Source organism: Crocodylus porosus, unplaced genomic scaffold (assembly GCF_001723895.1).
Source record: "Crocodylus porosus isolate Cpor-Errol unplaced genomic scaffold, CroPor_comp1, whole genome shotgun sequence".
NCBI lineage: Eukaryota > Metazoa > Chordata > Crocodylia > Crocodylidae > Crocodylus > Crocodylus porosus.
This window is the reverse complement of record NW_017728931.1, coordinates 3437127-3458560: the sequence shown is the minus strand read 5'-3', so window position 1 is coordinate 3458560 and position 21434 is coordinate 3437127. Positions and strand designations below refer to the sequence as shown.

The 21434-nt window shown below is 42.8% G+C and overlaps 1 protein-coding gene across 1 annotated transcript in view; it reads left to right on the top strand.

Annotated features, from left to right (window-relative positions):
* Positions 1 to 338: 338 nt before the first annotated feature.
* Positions 339 to 21434, top strand: part of RALGAPA2 (Ral GTPase activating protein catalytic alpha subunit 2) — a 357121-nt gene continuing 336025 nt past the window's right edge. Inside the window, exon 1 of the mRNA XM_019544076.1 lies at positions 339 to 572. Coding sequence (XP_019399621.1) covers positions 467 to 572 — 106 coding nt within the window. The 5' untranslated portion in view covers positions 339 to 466. The remainder of the gene's footprint in view (positions 573 to 21434) is intronic.

The following is a 21434-nucleotide window of genomic DNA, read 5'->3' as shown; positions in this document are numbered from 1 at the left end:
GTCAAGACTCCCCGCGGCACGAAGACCCGGGCGCTCCCCGTCCCGCGGCGCCTACAACTCCCAGCATGCAGCGCGCTTCGGCGGCGCGCGTCCCGCCGCGCTGCATGCCGGGGGATGTAGTCCTGGCGCCCACTGAGGGGGTCCTTGCCCGGGGGTGTCAGGGTGGTGGTCACAGAGGCGGCAGGCTCCGGTCCCGTTTCCATCCCCGTGTGTCCCGGCGGATGCCCTGCGCGGTGGGGGACGGGCGGGCAGGCGCTCAAGGGGCGGGGGTGGGCGCGGGCGGCTGCGCAGTCGGGGAACCGCGGCGGCGCCAGTTCCGTGTTTACACGCCCACTCCGGAGCGGGGGCGGCAGCAGGAGCCGGAGCTGCCGCGTAGGGACTTCCCCCCTGCAGAGCCGGGGGGTCTGTGCCCTTCCCACTCCGCCTCCGTCGCCCCCCGCTGCAGCCGGGCGCCCCGGCCCCGGGGATGTTCTCCCGCAAGGGCCATGCGGATGTCAAGAAATCTACACAGAAAGCGCTGGACCCGAAGAAGGACGTGCTGACCCGCCTCAAGCACCTCCGCGCCGTGCTGGGTGAGTCCCGGGCACTGCCCGCCGCCTCATCCGCAGGGCGCGGGCCTGGCGGGGTTGGGTGTCCCGGGTGGGCTGTGCTGAGTGCCCCTGGGCTTGAGCCTTGTGGGAGAGGCCCCGGGCAGGCAGAGCGGGGCACAGACATCTCTCTGTCAGTGGAAGGGGGAGAAGAGTTTGAAAACCTGCCTGACAACGGGCTCTTCAAACCAATAGTTGCCACCCTTGGAATCAGCGCTGTCCCTTGACTCCAGGTGGCCTAGGGCGAATATATAGTATCAGGCCCCCCTTCACCAGACAGAATGATGATGATAATAATAATAATGACTATTTTATGGCCTCCTTTCTGTCTGGGGCACCCTGTTCGCCTGTGCCTGTCTGGCCCTGCTTGGAATGACCGGGTGTTTCCTGTGCACCAGTTCCTGCCTGGTTTTGTTATCCAGCGTGTCTGCAATCCAGTCTCTTGTGGTGGGGGATTCATAGCCATAGAAAATGGGGGTTGGGCATGCTTATACCAGGCTGCCAGGTGCGTGTGCATGGCCGTGCAGCTTAGAGGGAATGCTGGTTGGAAGGGACTGTTGGAGGTCATCCAGTGGTTCTCCACCTTATTGGACCAGGGCTCATTTGGAAATGTCAGTGGCTTGTCCCAACCCAGTGCCCCTTGCTCCTGACCTGCTGCCCCCCGCCCCACCGTGTGTGGGCCCCAAGCAGCCCCTTGCAGGCTGGCAATTTCCCACATTTTTCTCCTTCAAAGGAGAATCCATTTTTAAAGTTTGTTGATCCATTTTTAAAGTTTGCTCATGACTCTTTCATATATTCTTGTGACTTATGGGTTGAGAAACAATGATCTAGTTCAGCCCCCTGCTCAAATCGGGACCATCCCCAACTAGATCATCCCAGCCGAAGCTTTGCTGTAGCTGGGTCTCAAAAACCTCCAAGGATAGAGACTCAACCATGTCTCTTCATAACCTGTTACAGTGTTTTACCATCCTCCTAGTGAGAGAGTTTTTTTCTAGTACAGTATCTAACCTAAACTTCCCTTGCTGCAATTTGAGACATTAACTAGAAGAAACTTCTGTAAAAACAGAAACCAGAAATAAAGAAACTCAGTTGACTAGCGTGCCCTGAGGTTTAGGACAAAGGTTAAGGAGAGTTAGTACCGCCCTGCCTCCTGTTCAGTTGTTGATGCTTCTGTACAAGTTAAATGACCTCATACATGAGTAGATCTGGTCTGACTAAAGCTGTTAGGATTAATGTCTCTTACATGAATTTAAGAAAATATCTTGAATTCCATTACGGTAAAAGGACAGGGCCACTTTGCAAAATCTATGTTTAGGATGTGTAACTGTAATGATAAACGGGCATTAAAAAGCATGCAAAAGGAAGGGTAAGGTCTTTCAGGATATTCCAGGAAATTTAACGAGATTTTATCTGGTTGAAGTAAAATGTAATTCCATTATTTAAATGATGGTAGCAGCATTTTAATGAAATGTTATTCATATGCTACTTCACTGTATGAAAAGTGTATTAATTTAGTTCAGATGGAGTTTAATAGAGAATGAGCTGAAGATTTCTGTTCCCCAGACAATTAAAGAACCAAAAAACACCTCCCAAACTCCTCCCCCTCCCTTGTTTTGGATACAGCATGCCAGAAAACTTCTCTTGTACATAATCAAGCTATACGACAAAGAAGTTCTTGATAAAAGATCATTTATAGACCATTCCTTATTTCCTGGTGACTTCAGTTCTCTGAAATAAGATTTTTATCAAAATGTACACATTGCCTCATGACTTTCTGTAAATTCTAGGCGTCTTCTTTGTTCCACTATGTACATGGCTGGTAGTATTAAAGATGCAACACAAATTAACCACATTCTCCCAAACTGTTTGTTTGTTGATATATAACCAAAACATGATTAAATAATCAACCGAGAAAATCTAAGAATACATTTTGGCATCTGGGTTCATAAAATATGCAGATATTACAGGGGGACTAGTTCCACTTTATAGGCACCAAAATAGCTTCAAAAGGTTGCTTTTAGATTTAAAATGTAATAGCAAATAAAACTTTTATAAATAAAAAAAAGTTAAAGGCTGCTAAAAAAAATAACTACCTTATTAATTGCCTAATCTACAAAATCCAAGTAAGAAATAAATCATGAAACAAAATATACTATGTACTGCAAATGTGTGCTTATCAATCTAATGAAATCTCATCACAGTGCAACAGCCCTAGGTCCAAGCTGCATATTGCTCTTTTTAAAGAATTGTTATTATCTTGGTTCAGTACATTTTTAAAGACTATTGTTAAATGGGGAATATTATCAGTTAGTATTTATTCATTGACACTGGCATTTTGGTAGTGCATTTATAATCCTAAATGCCTTTTAGGATTAACGTGATTTAACAGGAAGTGTGTAACTCAAGTGATTTATGGTAAAATCATCTCTGTTTGGAAAACTGCATGTTAAGTATGGCAAATATAAAAATTCTCTTAACACCTCCCTGCCCCCTCCCCCACTCCCCAAGATTTTACCATGTGAGTTTTAGTGAAGGAATACCAGTTTCTTATTGTGGCTTAAACTTAAGATTTTTTTTACTATAAAACATGCATTTCTTTATACTTAATACATCCTTATGCAGGCTTATGCAATGCAGGCTTTATGACAACCTTTTTTCTTTATTTCCAGTGTTTGATTCTATATGTGTGATATGAAACTGTGTTGTTATCATTTAACTGATATTTTAAAGAATTGGTGTTTTTGTATATATGCTTTGGAATTGTATGGGTTTTTTAACATTTTTCATTTTTTATATGTGGATGAATGAAAACAATGTTTCAAAAATATATAAATGCTATATGTATAATATGACTATTAAATAAGGGAGCTAAAATAGTTTCTTCAAAGCCTTATATATTTGAAAGCACAGTTGATAAGATGCATATGTTGCTTATATAGACTGCATGTCTTGTTAACTAAATTATTTTCTCATCCAGTATTAGTTAGATTATAGTATCACAATTTCTTAGTGGACCCAGAACTTGAGGGCTAAGGGGTTTCTTTCCCTGCTGCTCAAGCCTTCTGGGCCAGCCCGTTTCCTTCCATGCCCCTTTGCAAAGGTCTGCACAGCAATACAGAAGTGTGATACTACAAAGCTCTAGTAATAGTAATACTGCAGATGCAGAAACCTGAGTTAACACTTGGAGGTCTCTGACAGGCATCTCTTGGTGTTGCTAGATTCTGCTGAAGACATGCCACAACATCTTGGTTACTGATTTTTACCTATGATAAAGAGACTTGAGCTAGCCAAGGGAGGCCTAATCATGCTACCCTCACACTTCAGTTTGCTGCATAGACAAATGTTTAGTTACACCATTTGAAAAATGCTAATTGGAATGCTTTAGAAGGAGGTAGTGCTTTTTTTCATTTGTGTATCTTCAACACTTTACAAAGATGGTTGGGAATTATTAATTCTGTCTGATCTAAATTCAGAAAATTGAACCCTTTTGTGTGAGAAGTGCTGTTGTTTAGTGGGTAAGATAGATTTATGTCACCTCTAAAGGTTTGTGGTCTCGGTGTTGTTTGAAGCTTCTGAGTAACCTCTGGCAAATCATTTAAATTTTTTTTCCATTTTGAAAATTAACCCATGCAAGTTTTTCTTTAAGCAAGAAAATACTGTAGTAGAGAATTCAGGAGGATGCATTTTGCTATTCCTGGTTTTGAAAACTGCTTCTTGTGTAAGCCAAGGTGAAATATACCCAGGCTTCAAATTTGGACCCAGGCTTTCTATTTGGTGGCGCTGTGTGGTTTTGCTGGGCAGCTCATATGGTACAAAATAACCCACACGTTATACTCAGTTTTAGGAAAAGCTATATTTAAGTGGTCTGATCTTGTTATCAGTGACAACTGACCCTATAATTTGATGTTATGTGGACTTTTTCTATTTTTGGAAGGCACAAAGTGTGTGATTCTTAGGACACTGCACTCTTTCTGCGAAACTTGATGCTTGACATGTTTATAACAGTGTTTAAAGAAGGACAGAAAGATAACCTACTGTCCTACAGTGATTTTACTAACTCAAATCTATTGGAGAGGTAGGTCTGAAGTCAGTCAGAAGGTAGAGCAAGGTGGCATCTTATGGTGTGTATACACAAATTATTGGGCAGCAGCACACTCCAGTGTCACATGTATCAGCATCCCTGCACTGAAAAATGGCAGCAGGGATGCTTTAACTAAAGCTAATTCATTGAGGTTTAGTTAAAGTGCACTGCCGCCATTTTTCAGCACAGGGATGCTGATGCATATGATGCTTTGGGTGCTTTAATTAGAGTGGCTCTCAGAGCTGCTTTAATTAAAGCACCCACCTCCCCTCCTTCTAGGAGCATGTCTGTAAACACTGGTTTTGAGAGGCAAAAGCTTTCAAATACAACAGCCTACTTAGATGCTGTGAATGGACTGGCAGAAAAGAAACAGTTTTTATAGAGGGGAACAGGGCAGAGTAGATGTTGCTGAGAGAGAGTGGGTTTATTAGATCAGTTGAGATGAATGAGGCAGCTAACACCTTGGGGGCCAGTGGAGTTGAGAGCTAGTTCAGGCAGTGAGATGAGAACCCATACTCCCATGGTTAATGCAGTTGAGTTTGTGGATAATTTCTTGTTCTGCAATTTTGCATTTAAATTGGTCTTTTACATTTTTTTTTCACTTTGTTTAAAGACTGTTGACTCAAAGGTCAGTGATTGAACACCCAGGGAAGTTAAAGTGTTCTGCCACAGGCTTTTGCTTATTTCTGGAATTGATATCAAATCAGCTTCCATTCATTCCTTCAGATAAGTCTGTTCAATATTGGCTGCAGCAGGGCACTGTATACTGGTAATGGCATACATGATGTTGATAGAGGAGCAGATGAATAATCTCAGATATGCTAATTAATGTGGCTTGGTTTAGTGATAATACGGTCTGTGTTGAGGATGGGGCACAGATGGCATATGGGTCTGTATTAAGACCTGGTGGCTTGTTGAGAACTAAAATTAGCTAGTCTGTGCCAGGATCTTTGGATGGTTGTAATTTTCCAGTAGGGGTCAGAGTTCATTAATGATGGATCTAAAGCAACAATGGCCAATGTTTTTGGCAGGCCTGCTGCATTACATCCCACTCCCTTCCTAAATGCAGCACTGATTCCTTCCTTCTTATATCTGCTTCTGAAACATACTTGATAATTTGCACCCTGGGGTATTCAAATGAAGGCAGGGGGGCTCAAGCCTCTGGCCACAGCCACACCACAAAGAACAGAGCAGGGGTAGGATGCTACTGCAAGAGATGTCACCACCAAGAACCTGGTTACCCATTCTCTATCCCCTCAACCATTGCTGTTTTATGTTGTGAGTGCGAATCCAAAGCCATGACTTCTGATGGCTGCTGTGGGACCTGGAAAGTGTTAACTGGGCTCTTGGCAGTGACATCTGATGCTTCCTCTCCCAATAGTGTTCTGCCCCCACTTTGCTCCATGCCACCAAAGTCTTGAGCCCCCCTGCTTCTCTTCCAGCACCTCCCTTTACTGAGTACCCAGGGCTTGTGTGCCACACTAAGCAGCTGCCTGTGCCACTTGTGGCATGTGTGCCAGGGGTCGACCATCCCTGGTATAAGGTATTCAAGCTGGGGGCTGTAAGTGATGACCAGAGGGATTCAGTTGTCCTTGTCACGAGGTTAGAGTGGGGCCTGAGTCTTCTTGTTGTCTGTGTAGTAGGTTGGACTGGGGTTTGAGTATAGCTGTCATCTGAGTGGCTACAGTTTTGGAATTGTATTGTAAATCTACAAAACACTGTTTTAGATCCCTGAGATGTACAGTCCCAGGGTTCCCACTATATGAGAACTGCTCTCTTCTCCCTATATTCCTCTGGGTCAACCCAGAGAAGTGCATGAGTGGGAGGCAGATGCCTGGGGCTAGAGCTCTCCCAAAGCCCTTTGAAGATTCCTGCTGCAGGAGAATGCCTCCCTCCCTACCTCCATCTCCACCCATCCCATGGGTCAGATGAGTAGCTGGATAGGGGTGGGGGAATTTTCCATGTTGGGGATCCTACTGGGCTTCCTGACAGTCCACCCTTGGTTGAACTATCAAGGAACCTGTGCTTGCTCTGTCTTCCTCTCCTTTGATGGGAGGGAAGGAGAACAGAGGATTTGTATAAAGGGGTCATCAACACCTGAAAGAAGTGTACAGCCATTCAAGTTAGTACAGGAGGGGAGAGATCTTCCTGGATGGAAGAGGTAGAATCTTCTTGTGGACGACCTGGTTCTCTTCCACAAGAAACCCCGGGAACAGCTGTAGGCTCTCTTTTTGTGCTGGGAGAAAGGCACAGATATAATGTCCGTGGCCACAGGAGGAAAAAACATTAATTGTATCTAGAAGTCATCTGTGCTTCTAAACAGCTAAAATGTGATCTGTTAGAATAGCCATGTGGAATTTTTCTAGTGCTTAGCCTATAACAAAAGAAGCAGAAGTATTTGTGTTTTCAGAGCTGGAATCCTAAGCTGTAGTGTCTAAGGGTTGGGTGGGCACACAACATTCATTATTCCTTTTTTTAATCTGTGAAATTGCTTTAAAATATTTAATACAATAAGTTCTCCTTTTACAAGTTTATCTATGTAAGCATTAATTTCCCCAAAGATACCAGGTGATCATGAATAGGAAAGGAAATGATCCAGTGGACATATCTATTAGAATGTGATCCAGAGTCTGAAAAAGTCTGCATGGCTTAGAGATGGATCCAGAGGCTGCAACCTGCTTTCTGACTACATGGCAGAAGCAGCAGCCAGGAAGGCCAGGAACTTTTTTAGTCACAAAGAAGGTAAGAATCCTCGTGTTCCCCCCCCCCCACTTACCTTCTGTGCTCCAAAGCCCATTCCCATCCACTCCATTCCTCAGTCCCCCACCTGCCACTGTTGGTGTGTATGCTGTGCTGGGGATGAGGGGAGCTTGTGTTCTGCTCTAGCTGGGCTGTGCAGGGGCTGGGTTCAGCCCTTAGTAGTGGTTGTGGGGGGGGGGCAGGCAGCATCCCCCTCCCCATGTCTGCTCCTGAACTGGTGGGTGACACCTGGGTGGATTAGGCAGCAAGGGGGACCCATCTGTCACTGCTGCCACTGTCCCAGGCTGAGCCCAGCTGCCACCCAGCTCTGCAGAATTAGGGCTTGAGCTCCCCTCACCCTTGGGACAGTGGGGACACTGGCAATGGCAGGCAGGGGAGGAGGGCAGATGTGCCTCTGAGCAGGGAGGGTATGGAAAGGGGGGAATTCTTATCTTCTTCAGGATTCAAAAAAGTCCATGCCGCTCCTTTTCTGGCACAGTCTGTCTACCCTCTGAGGAGAGGGCAGGAGTCTGGGTGCAGCCAATCCTGCAGCGCTTGTTGTTGCTCCTGTGCCCACTTCTTGTAAAGTCCAGGATCTGCCCTGGCATGTGATAATGGAAACTAACCACTGTAAGGATCTCAGTTGTGATAGATTGTTACAGGCATTTGAGTCCCTGTCCCATTGAAATATGGGCATACTTTTTAAAGTCTCTCTGTATTAGGCAGTATATACTCTCACCCTCGCTTGCAATATTGAATTAGCTAACCTTTAGGGAAAGTTAAAATGGAAAATGAAGGTAATTAGTGAAATATTAGGGAAGTAAGTAGAAAGTCTTGCACCATTCACTGAAAAGGGACAGATTGGGACTCATGTACCAAGTTGCTAATAGACTCCGGCTGTGAAGATGCCTTACCTGTGGCTCCTTGTAATTGCACCTTTCAGATCAATATATTATTGAATGTCTTTGGGTGCTGCACTGGGACATAAGGAAGAAGGGGTGATCTTTAATGGTGTAAGCATGCGTTATGGTTACCCTGAGTAATTTACTAGGGATGATACTCTGTAGTAGTATGAAGCAGACCTATGACCAGGAGACCTATAAGCTTTTGCAGGCTTGCTCTCTGTGCTAGTTCAGTATGTCAGTGGGGGAGCTGACCTGCATTGAGCAAATGGCCATTCTGGAATGAAACAAACCAGGAGAACAGACTCATGGCTGACACACCAGATTAATACATGTTAGCATATAGATAATGGAGTGACTCATGTCCGTGTAAGGCTGGAGATCACATTTCTGATCCACTTTTACCTCAGAACAAAGTCAAATAACTTTAGAGTAATGTACTATGTGTTTGTATCCTGAGATAATTGGACCCCATATTGTTCAGGCATTGGGACAACAGTCACTACCTTTATGGCCAGATTCACGTGGGAAAAATAAAAGGCCTTATTCATTATTTATAACTAGTGTGTTACATTTCTGTGGTGTTCAGAGCTGACATGCCTTCTTTATGCAATAGATTGGACCTGTAGTTTACATGTTAGCTGTGAGTCCATATACCACTGTTCGTTGTAAGCTTCTCTGATTCTCAAATAAGACATTAAGAATCCAATAAATAGAGTGACCTGGACAGTGTCAGTCTTGTAATTTTTCATAAGATGGAGGTATATAATCACAGCCCTCCCTTCTTTTCCCCTCCTCCACCATAGCCTTAAGGAAATCATGTTAAAAACATGACTTGCACAAAACGTCTCAAGGGCCCTGTCCAGATGTGCATGGATGTTTGGTTCCCCAGGGACAAGTAGTGGTGGCACACCTTGTGCCGCCACTAGTTGTCCCTGGGGAATGCCTGTGGCACGTGCACTCTGGCACGTGGCAAGTTGCCCTGGGCGGGGTAGGGAAGGCTGTGACCAGCACTGGGCGGTCCCAGCAGCCTCTACCTAGGGGCCTCCCTGGGCTACAGCAGTGACAATCCTACCTTATGGAGCCTGGCTGGCAGTGGAGTGTGGCTCTAGGGAGTCAGGCTCTGGCTTTGGGTGGCGCACATTGCCACCGTGTACACCACTCAGCTTTTTTTTCTGTGGGTTTTTTTTGACCCCTGGGTATCTGGAGAACAGCTAAACATATTGCATGGCTGCGCTCGTCTGGACGCAGCCAAGCAGTGAATTGGAATAGGCAATCCTGTTACTGAGACATGACTTTCAAATATGGGTTTTTCCCATTGGACATAAATTTAAGAATCATATCTGCCTCATATAAAATATACATATGAAATAGGAATTTCAAGCTTTGTGTTAAATCATTATTTTGGGAAGCTCATAACTAAAAAATTGCAACATTAGGAATTGTGTTTTGTTCTAATGATTTAAGTGTGTGCTATATAAAAATACCTTGCAGGAACATATTTTAAAGGAGTATGGGCGGGTCTTGCAGTCCTTTAAATTATTCCTTTTCTCCCACAGTTAAAGTTTCTAAAAAATCCCGCAACTTTTTTTTTCATATTTCCCTCTTAGTCTACCAGAGAGAGAGAGAGGAAACTAAGCAGCCATTCTGTGCTACCCGGCAATTTTACACATGAATTAGATTTTGGTTTGTGGGTATGCACACATTATCTGTGCACATGTTGCTCTGTTTTTTCACTTTCCATTTTTGTGAGCCAGGAGGGCACTGAAAGTTAGTGAATGTTCCAGGTGAAGGATTTTGGTAACGTTTAAAGCATTGCTGGCTTTCTTTGTTGTTTAGGTAAACACAGCAGGTAACAAAAATATGCTTCTCTGTATAGCATGATAAATCTGCAAACCCAAGCAGGGCTTACCAACTGTTGGTGCCAGGGCCTCATGCAGCCTGCAAGGGGCCCCAGGCTACTTCCCAGCTGCTGTTCCTCAATCGCTCTGGCTGTAGCAATGGCTGCAGTCGGTGGGATCCCCCTCACTCCTTCAGCTTTTGTCCTACCCCTGCCTGAGGGGGAAGTGCAGTGAATCTCAGGCTGCATAGGTGCATGGTGTAGTGTGGGGGAGAGGGAGCACCCATGTGGGTGAATAGTGCAGGCGTGTGTGCCCATAGGGCCGGCTGCCCAGGGGGTCTGTGGCTTACCCTTGTGTGGCCTTTGTGTGACATCCGCTGGTGCAGCCTGCAGGGGGTACAGCCCCTGCCCATGTAGAAGTTTGATGACTCTGAACCAAAGCAAAGATGATACAGAATGTACAGATAGGCTTGTAAGTTATAGGATCATAGAAAGTAGGACTGGAAGAGACCTCATGAGGTCATCAGTCCAGCCCTGTACAAAGCAGGATCATCCCTAACTAAGCTATCCCAGTATATCTGTCTATATCCTCCTCTTGAAAATTTCTAGGGATAGAGATTCTAATCTTCATATCATTCCTTTAAAATGTCCTGTCTCTTGAAGTAGAATGTTTAATATCCTAAAACAGTGATCTCCAAACTTTTTTGATCGCGCACCCTTATCAGTAAAAAAATTTTTGAGCGCGCGCCCCTAATGTATGTGGAACTCCCACTCTTCCCTCAGGATACCTTGCATACTGTATGTGACACATGACTGTGTGACATGGACCGAGTGAGGGCGCCAGTGTTGATCCATATATTAAATATTAGTAAAGCTTAATTTCTTTCTTATTTTTTTAGATAAAAAATAAATATAAATAGAAGTTCTAATATTTTCTTCCCACACCCCAGTGGATCATCTTGCATACCTCACTTTGGAGACCACTGTCCTAAAATACTGTTTGGAAATTATATCAGTGGAAACTGCAATAGAGAGAATTTGAATTATAATTGACTTATTGAGTTCTACCAGATTCATGTTTTGGTTTTCAGAGCATATAATATGATGTGGGAAAAGCAGACATGGGATATAACTAACTGATGATTTCTGATACTGAATTCAGCTTGCAAATCACTGACATGCTGAGGTCTTCAGAAAGCAGCCAAGGATCGCTAACAAACCTGTTTCTTTTTAAAAAAAAAAAAAAAAAAGAAGAAATTATCCAACCCCTCTTGCAACCCCCACCCTGCGCAAAAACCTCCCCCCACCCTTCCTGCTTACCACTGAGAATCATTGCTACTGACCCCCAAGGAAGGGTTTATCATTGTTAGTGTTAGCCTGTTGCTTTTCAGCAGGAAACTTGTATTGCAACCCCCACCCTGCGCAAAAACCTCCCCCCACCCTTCCTGCTTACCACTGAGAATCATTGCTACTGACCCCCAAGGAAGGGTTTATCATTGTTAGTGTTAGCCTGTTGCTTTTCAGCAGGAAACTTGTATTAAGTTAAAAACAGTCTCTTAAGAAAGATATCAAAAGCGTCTCTGAACTTAATTTAGACAGAATGATCCAACTTTGCACAAAACTGCCTCCTGATTACTGTTTCAAATGAAACTTTCTTATGTAGAGAAGGACAGTACCTTGCTGGTCTGTGCATAAGTGGCCCTTTGACAGGTACTTCCCGTTCACTCTTTCTGGAGTACCTGAATAGCATACATAGGGCATATCTACACAAGATGCTTTACTGTGCAAGCAGACTGATTTGTTGCCCAGTAAGGCATCATAATGTACACGTGCGTGACAGTTAGGGCACAGTAACCTAATTTAATGTGCTGCTGGATAATCCTGTCAGATACAAGTATCCAGCAGTGCAGTAAATTACTGTACTTAAACATGTGTATAGGTGGTGACATCAGAATTAGTCTACTTTGGCTTATTTTGATCCAAAGTATATCCAGATGCATTAATTGCACTTGTAGACATATCCACTTAGTTATAAAGTAGACAGATACAGTTAAAGGTACTCTACAAGCACAATTAAGTTACAGAGATGATAGTGTTGCTGAAAATGCTGTGCACTTAGAAAATGTGTTAATTTAACTGATATGCAGAGAATGGAAGTTTGTTATAGTGGAAGCATTAGGCAGCAAATTGTGGCTGGCATTGGGTTATATAGTTAAGCAAATCCTGCACTTATCTGGGTTGCATGGAAATGGAATATACTGTACACGTTCTCTATTTTTTAATTGCGCACCATAGAAAATGAAAGATGGCCCAAAAGAGTTTTCAGCATAATTAAAAAGAATAAAGATATTGACATAAGATCTCAAAGGATTAGCATGATGGTATTTCAGTACAGTGCAGCCTCATTATAATGAACCCCCATGGGATGGAAAGAAAGTTCATTAAAAGAGGTTGTTCTCTATAATAGGGCTAGTCATTTTTGTACATCATGATAATGAAGAGATTGGTTCCTGCTGTTAGGATTGTTAAAAGGATGGGGAGCGTTCTATAAATATGGTTTGTTATAATGAGGTTGTACTGTATAATTTTTATGTAAATAGTATTAGAACGGCAGGCCAGAGGGCAAGAATATTGTAGTATTACCAATGCATGGCTATGCTGGTTTTTTTTTTTTTCTTGTTACGAAATTCTGTTAACTGTTGCTTGCGCGTGACTTGCATGGTCATTTTGTGGTAATTTCTGTTGCTATCTGTGCTGTGAATATTTGGACCTGTCTCTCAGTGCCGACTTTCTTTAACCACAGTGTTTAAGCTGCATTCTAGCAATTGATCCATCCTCAGCTTCTTGTTCTCTTTAGCTGAAGCAGAAAAGCTACAAGATTTACATGCAGTGGGTTTAAAATAAAACCAGAAAGCAAACTAAACGGAGCTGTCAGCCAGGTGACAGGGGAATATTTAATTTAAAAAAATTGTTTGTTGTTGTTTTTCTTAAGGCCTGCTGAATCATTTAATTCCACTGTCTCCTTGTCTATTTCATGCTGACCATCTACTACAATTACATCATCTAAGACAGTTGTGTTTGCCTTAGTTGTATTAGGAAAACTGAAGTTATTGTAGTTATCTAGTAGGGTGAAGATCCTTGCTGACCAGAAGGGATGTGAAGAGTAGCATTGGGGAGAAAAAAAGGACATGATGGAAAGGGGTACGGGAAATCGGATTAATGTATTGTTATTATCTAAAAGAAAGAGCAAACTTGTTTGTTCCCATTTCAACATGTATTGCTGCACACTCTTTATCCAGAATCCTAACCAAAACTATTAGACATTGTAGCCAAGTTTATTATTTTTAAGATAAATGATATTTGCAACATGTAGGTAAATAACAAAAACAATTTCCTGTAGTTTGCTTTGACATAAACCAAAAATGACTATTAGTCAATGTTGTACACAGTGACTGGTAGTTCCAGACACAGCATTGTGGAGATTCAGTGATCTGGAATTTTTCAAGGTAGATTCTCAAACAATACTGTTTCAACTGGTGGTGGTGGTCTGCAGAACTGGTTCCTATACAGTGGTTACCCCTAGATAATGCAGCCTCCTATTAGGTATAGTCTGGTCCCAGACTGTCAGTTTTCAAAGTAGTCTTGATCAGCTCTCCTGTTAAGTGTGTGTGTGTGTGTGTGTGTGTGTGTACACACACAAAGTCCCATTCTTCTTTGCCATGTTGTCTCAGCAGTTACATGTGAGCACAAATGCTCATTTCCTTACAGCTGTCTTAATCTTTATTGCCTCAGGAACAGTCCATTGTAGTTGAAATGTTTAATGGTTTACCCGTTGAGTGCGTTTAATTTAGCTTTTATCTTCCTTTTAAAGAATTAAAAATATTGGCTTGGCTTAATATTATGATAATATTTCAGAGCAATAAGTATAGTTATTCAGGAGCAGATTCAGGGGAGTGCAGTTATGTGGTTGCAATCCCCTTCTCTGCCCCTTCCTTGCCTTTGTTCTGCACCCCTTTTCGCCTCCTGGATGTGCTACTTCAGATGGCTCCTGATTAATTCAGAGGCTACACTTAGCTTTTGTACTGTAAATGTTCAAAAATGTCACACAGGGCATCTCATGGCAGATACAGTTTCATAAATGAGGAAGATAGCCTTACTATTTGTGGCTTTCCAACTTCTTTCAATGGTGGTTTCTGTTCACGGTTATGAATTGCAGGCCTTGCATGATATTTGAAGCCATACATTTCTGTTTGCTTAGCTGTCTTTAAGGCTGAAAACTGTAAGGTTGGATACTTTTTTCAGTGTAAATCAACAGTTATTAAACTTGATCAGCGTTGGAACTTTTTCTTAATAGGGAGACTTCTCCCACTGGCAAATGAATACATTTTCAGTAGTAACTACCTACTTTGAAGAATAATATTGGGAGAATATTATAAAGTGCTTTAAGATGTCTTCATCATGGCTGACTGGAAATAAGGAAAACTAACACAGTGGGGCTAACTCTTAACTATCAAGTGCTTTGTGGACTACTGGTGAGTCTTGGATCACAGACTAAGAATTAATACTTAGATAATTCTTCCTAAAAATCTGAACAAACTAGGAACCTTGTTGTTTTCCCCTAAAACTGGTTCCTACCATTAGATAAACCTCTAGTCAGCTGAATGGTAGAGACTGGCAATGAAATTTAATTAAATGTAAGACTGTGGAATTTCTGTGCTTTTGTTTTTTTTTCCTGTCCTGAGTAATTACCATGCTATGACCTGTGTGACAGTAATAATTGCTTTGTGGCAGCTGGCAGACGCAAAGGTCTCGTCTGAAACAGGAAAATTAGTACCTTGCAGCTGTAGTGGTAATAGCAGTGCTGGAAGCTGTAGTGCAAACAGGACACATGTTCGTTTGTCACTGTTCTCTGAGCTTTATCTGCACTAGAGAAATTTTTGAATAAAAGACCTGTTTGGCTGCCAGTGCAAAGTTCAGGTCTAATTTGCACAGTGCTGAAAATTTTCCTACTCCGTTGGTCTGATCATCTGTGCTGGGTCCCTTGATATCGGTTCCAACTGCTGTTGACAGGGGAGTGATATTTGTCAGAGGCTTTGCATACATCAGAAAAATTTCAGGATAATATAGCAACCTAGTCTTACACTGAATGTTTCTATGGCAAGTTGCATGTCAACACTAGCTCCCCTTGACTGGTGCTCGTACTGGATGTTTGCCTTATACTGATTTATGTACAGTTGTTGGTGGTTTTGTATGCATGATCTCATATCAGAATCTTGTTTGGTAAAGGGTAGTCCACTGGAGTGGGAACTAAGATGGGTAACTTTTTCCTCCTGTATTGGGTAGTATTAGTAGTTTTGTGTGCTTGAGACTTGATATGGATCACAGTCTCATAACTGCTATATTTTGGATAGTGATACTATCCAAATACAAGCTGGTGGGTAGGGGAGGGGGCAGCAACTGTGGCTCTGTCTCCAACCCTGAACCCAGAGTTGGAGTTGAAGCCACAGCCACCTACCCTCCATAGCCTCTGCTTTCCCCCCTCCGGCGCCAATCTTTGTTCCCTGCCGCCACTTACTTTTCTCTTGCAGCTCCAGCTTTAGCTCCAGCTAGGGCTCTACTCCAGCCAGGGGCAGGGAGCATGGGCTCATCTTAAATTCTGAATTGTCTTGGATTTGGGTAAATACAGTAATTTTAAAACATTTATTCTAATTTAGGAAAGTGACTATTCCTCACATGTGTGTCTCTTTAGCATCTCAGGCTTTAACTTCTGGTAGTTTTTCTGCAGCAATTATCAGAACAACATTTTACAAGAATATATTTGCTTGCTCAAGTGAATATTTCTTTGGTGTTTGCAGAAGGATCAACTTTAGTTTTTACTTGCCATTTAAGGTTCAGTTTGAAAATAATATTTGAGAATGTTATAAACAAATGCCATATATACAGTAAAAGCTGCCTTAACTGGCACCTTACAAGCTGGCATGCTCTATTAACCAGCATGCTGGCTTGTAAAGTAAAAGTGAAACTGGAAGTGCCTGCTATGGCACTTCCAGTTTTGCTGAGCCCCCACAGCCCTTACTGAGTGCTGGCAAAGATGCCTGTTTGGGCCTCTCAATTAATCAGCATATTTTGTTATCCGGCACCCCCTCCATCCCCCATGGGTGCTGGATAACAAAGCTTTTGCTGTATATGTTATAATATTTATAAAAGCCTTAATCTGTCTATGTGTAACACTTTATTTGCATTCTGATTTGTTGCCTCTGCAGCCAATCAGAGTTCTCTGGACAGACAGAGACACAGTCCCCACTGTCATGGCAGCGCTCCTCTGAGGGGCTGGAATGGTGGGGGCGTGGGGTACTGGCTGCGCAGCATGGGCCTCACCTTGCCCCACATGGCAGAGCACCGCCATAGTAGCAGGGACTGGGGCGGGAGGCGAAGCCAATAGCGCTGCCCTTCCCCCACCCCCCACCCTGCTTCTTGGAGCCAGGGGATGGAGCGCCTCCTCCACAACAACAGCTGGCAGGGAGGGAGGGGAGCGGGAAGAGGACGGGGCTGATTGATGGCTGCGCCCTGCCACGACCACCACTGCAGACATGACCTCTGCCTTGACTACCATTGTGGGCCCTGGTCCCACCCTGAAGCGGCCCTGAAGTGGCAGGGGGAAGGGGGGAAGCAGACCTGGCCTGAAGCAGCGGTGGGGAAGCAGGGAGTGGGCCCAGGCCGAAGCGGCAGGGGGCAGTGGGTCTCTGTCCCTCCCCTCTGTCATTCTCGATGGGAAATTTGCAAGTATATATGTGTAGCATTCTAACCTAATCTTAAGTCATCAAAATCGCAAACAACTAAACAACAGTTTTATTACCAGCTCTGTCCATAAAAAATATATATATTATATAATATATACTTTTTTTGTGGACAGAACTGGTAATAAAACTCTGTGGGTTAGTTGTTTGTGACTCGAGACTTAAATTAGACTAGAATGTTCTCTTTAGTTTATCTACTGACAGCCCATCTCTTTTTCTTTTTTTTTAAAGTTACTTAAGCATTTCAAGTAAGCAAATAAGGTCACCTACAAGAAAGGTTATTGTTACATATTACACTTAGCACATTATATTTAGATCTTACTAAGCGTTAATAAGATTTAGAAAGTTTGTTTGAGCAGTCGCACTTTAATGCTTACTATCATCTAAATATAGATCTAAATAGAGATTGTAGTTTGCACCAGAGTCTCATTCTGAGCCCTGGGATCCCACCAGAACTGGATGAAGGCTCTGGTGCAGTAAGGAGGCTGGGAGCTAAAAAAACAGCTGTTTGTTGGATTCCCATTTCACCACCTTATGGAAGTCTTGTCAGTTCAAGGCTCTGGTGTGGTAAGGTGGGCAGGGAGCTGGACATTTCAAGGCTCTTGTGTGGCATGGGGGCTGGGAGTGACTGTGGTATTGTATGGGAGCTGGTCCCAGTCCCTGCAGTGCACAGGTGCCTTCAACTGGCTGGGGCCTGGGCTGCAAACAACTTTTTGGAGTTCCCAGCCTCTTAACTGTGCTGTAGGACCTACGGTGTTAGAGGTTGGCTTTGGTGGGATGGGAGAGTGAGTGGAAGCCCGGCAAGTATTTGTTAGTTGTCCCCCACCTCTCACCGCCCCAGTGGAGTTTCCTAATCTTATTACTTCCATGGAGCAGTCCAATGTTAGCTCAACATGCTAGGTAATATGATTGAGAAATACTCCTTACTGAAAAGGCAGAATTTTATTATTCAACGGTAGCATTTAATAGGTGCTTTACTGCTTTAACCCTCAGGCACTAGCATTGTAAGTGCTGTTAGCATGTGTGAAGTGTAACATGAAACAATAGCCTAACACAAAAGGAAATCCAACAAACTTGAGCAATTTACAGGTTTGGGCTAAATTACTCTATCTTCTAACTATGTGGACATAGACTGAGTGATATACAGATTCGTAGGCAGTGGAAAAATATAAGGAAAGCAAGTGAAACAAAAACAAAAGTATTGTCTATTCTGGTTCTTAAAAGATTTAAGAACCTAGCTTCTCTTTTTATCATTTTGTTTTGCTTGTTCCAGGAGGTAGAATGAGAATTTAGGATTTAATTTACAATTGTGTAAACTTGCAGCAGTGCAGTTCTCTTTATTAAGCTTTGAGTTTAAGAAATATGAAGACGAATTTCCAAATTCTGGTAATTTTTTAAAAATCAGGTTTTATACTAGAGATCCTGAGCTTGAATATCTGTAATGAGTGCATTATGTTTTTATATAGGGAATAAGAAGAAAATTACAGAGTGGTTTACAATACTGGATCCAAATGGTAATGGGTTATTGGCCAAACTCTACTAGTAGATTGAATAAGCGGTCATTGACTAGAGAAAAAGCTTGGTATTATGAATTCTTAGCATCAAAGAGATACTTGGAATAAGGTCAAGGTATCTGATAGGATGGTTCTCATGCTTTTGTCAGATTTCCTTTGATTTCAGTCCTTAGGTTGTTGAATTTATTAGATGCCTGTTGCATGTTCCATTTTTAGTAAATATGAGAGCAGCTGATCAGTAAAACATAATTTAAATCAGGGCTGTCTAGCTTCAAAGTGGTCAGGGGCCACATGAGTGCAAGCCATGGGCACCTGGGCTACATTTCCCCCTCCCTTCCCATGCCTCCTCCATGTAGGAGGCATCCTCTCCTTTTCTATACCCTGTGTGTGGGTGGCTCCCATCTCTGCTCCTGTGGCTGCACTGCAGGTCCCCTCCTCACTTCACCCTCCCCCAGCACTGGGATGTACTGCCCCCTGGGTCATCAGTAGAAAGCAAAAGTTGCAGGTGGGAGGGGGAGTCAGCAGCAGCCAGACCAATCGGGGGAGTGGTGACTGAACAGGAGCATTGGGGGGAGGGCACACATTAACAAGTCTCTTCAAATTGAAGGTAACAAAAGGATTGAATGGATTTTTCTTATATGAACATTCTCAAAGTTAATTTGCAAGCTAGGGGTTCATATCAAAATACAGACCGTCTAAATGGTTTTTTTGGATTCTTTAACCTCAGGTAAGAAAATGAATAAAACTTTCACTGTTGATTTTTTTGAAAGAGCTTAAGCCTGAGTTTTATCTTGCATAAGTAGAGTCCATGGCTTCATTTTCATCAAAAGCTAGTTGTGAAAGTGATTTGTGTTTTTTGCTCCTGGCATTCTAGCAACTCTTCATCAGTAATTCGTTGAGAAGTGTGTTCCTGCTCCTGCTCCAACTCCCTCTCCATCTTTTTCCTTTGACATTGACATGATGGCAAAAGATTAGTTTGAAGCAGTTGTAACAACTGAGAAGAAATGGGCTTTCAGTGAGGGTAAAACAAATTTAGTGGTGATGTGGACAGAGAAGCAAATGAAATAAGAAACCAAGAGTGAAAAATACCATTGACTTCATTTAGTTAGGAAAGTTTAATTGGAAAATAACATTTTTGTAGAGCTTCTTACTCAGAGGCAGGCAATTATTTCATGTGGAGGGCTGCTTATTGAGTTTTCTTAAGCCATCGAGGTCTGTGTGACAGGCAGCCAGGGGCAGATAAATATTAATTTTCTAATTTTTTACAGGCCCCACGAGCTGCATTTTGCCCACCCCTGTATCTAACTTGTGTTGGTCCAGGTAGGACAGAATGAGTTCACAACTGCTATCACAAAACCATCCTTATGTATTTATCCCAATCTCCCAATTGTAGTAGTATACAATTATTTTTTTGCTCTTCTCTCCATTGGAGAAAGCTCCACTTGAGAGAGAGAAATCACACCTATTCGGGTAAGAGCAGAATGAAACCATGAATCATCAGTGACTTTCTTTGTTTTCATTGCTGTGGGCATCCACACAGACTTGAAAGGGAATTAACATTTTTTTTTTTTTTTAAATATTAGTTGAGCTCTTGCTTTGGGATTGACAGCTCATACGCAGAATTTCAGAGGAACCTCAATGATATTGAAACTTTCTGGCACTGGTGCAGTAAAAGCTTCTGTTACTGTGGAGTGCCCTTTTGTTATTTAAACTTGCAAATTGTTTCTCTGTTCTCTGCAGAAGAATTTTAGGAACTAAATAGTTTGGAAGGAAAAGGATGTAGTTTTAAAACAGCATGTTTATCTTAGAATGACACAAATCTCAGAGTGATTATCTGCTGTCTATTTATAAAATATAATTTATTTTTTGATGAGGCAATTCCTTTTTTTCCCCTCCTTTGGAAAGAAGAGAAAGTTATTATGACCTCATCTCTTTTATGTGAAATCTTGTAAATGGAAGCCTTGTTTTCTGCTAGCTGTTGAGTTTAATAGAAGGCATTCATAGAGAGGAATAATTACATTTAGTTTCCAGATTCAAGACCTGCATTTGTAGGAAACAAATGGCACGTAAAATAGTTTCCATGGGCAGATTGTTTTCATAGCACAGACCTTTCTTTTTAAAAAAAAACAAAACAAAAAATGGAACCCCTCCCCACACTCGCACATAAACAACAACAAAAAGCCCACAAATCCCAAGTGACATGCATTCATCTGTTTGAAACATCCTAATAGCAACTAGAAAAGAGTCTCTTCATTTTAGTATAGGGAACTGTAGCACGTGGCACTAGTTCTGTGATTAATCTTTGTATTATTGCTTAAAACAAATCAGCATGGATTCACCAAGGGCAAGTCATGCTTGACCAACCTGATTGCCTTCTATGATGAGACAACTGGCTCTGTGGTTACAGGAAAAGCAGTGGACTTGATGTACCTTGACTTTAGCAAGGCTTTTGATGAGTCTCTGACAGCATTCCTGCAAGCAAGCTAAGGAAGTATGGATTGGGTGAATGGACTGGACTGTAAGGTGGATAGAAAACTGCCTGGATTGTTGGGCTCAAAGGGTAGTAGTAATCAGTGGCTCAATGTGTAATTGGTAACCGGCATCAAGTGGAATGTTAAATATCTTCATCAGTGACCTGGGAGATGAGATGGAGTTGCACACTCAGCAAATTTGTAGATGACACGAAGCTGGGAGGAATAGTAGGTACGCTGGAGGCTAGGGCTAGGATTCAGAGACTTCAGCAAATTGTAGTATTGGACCACAACAAATCTGAAGTTCAGTAAGAAGAAGTGCAAAGTTCTGCACTTATGACAAAACAATCCCATGCACTGGCACAGGTTGGGGACTGACTGGATAAGCAGCAGCTCTGCAGAAAAGGATCTTTGGGGTTATAGTAGACCAGGGGTCGGCAACCCCTGGCTCATGTGCCGAGTGGCACGCGAGGCCATTTTGTTTGGCACGCTGCAGCCAGCCC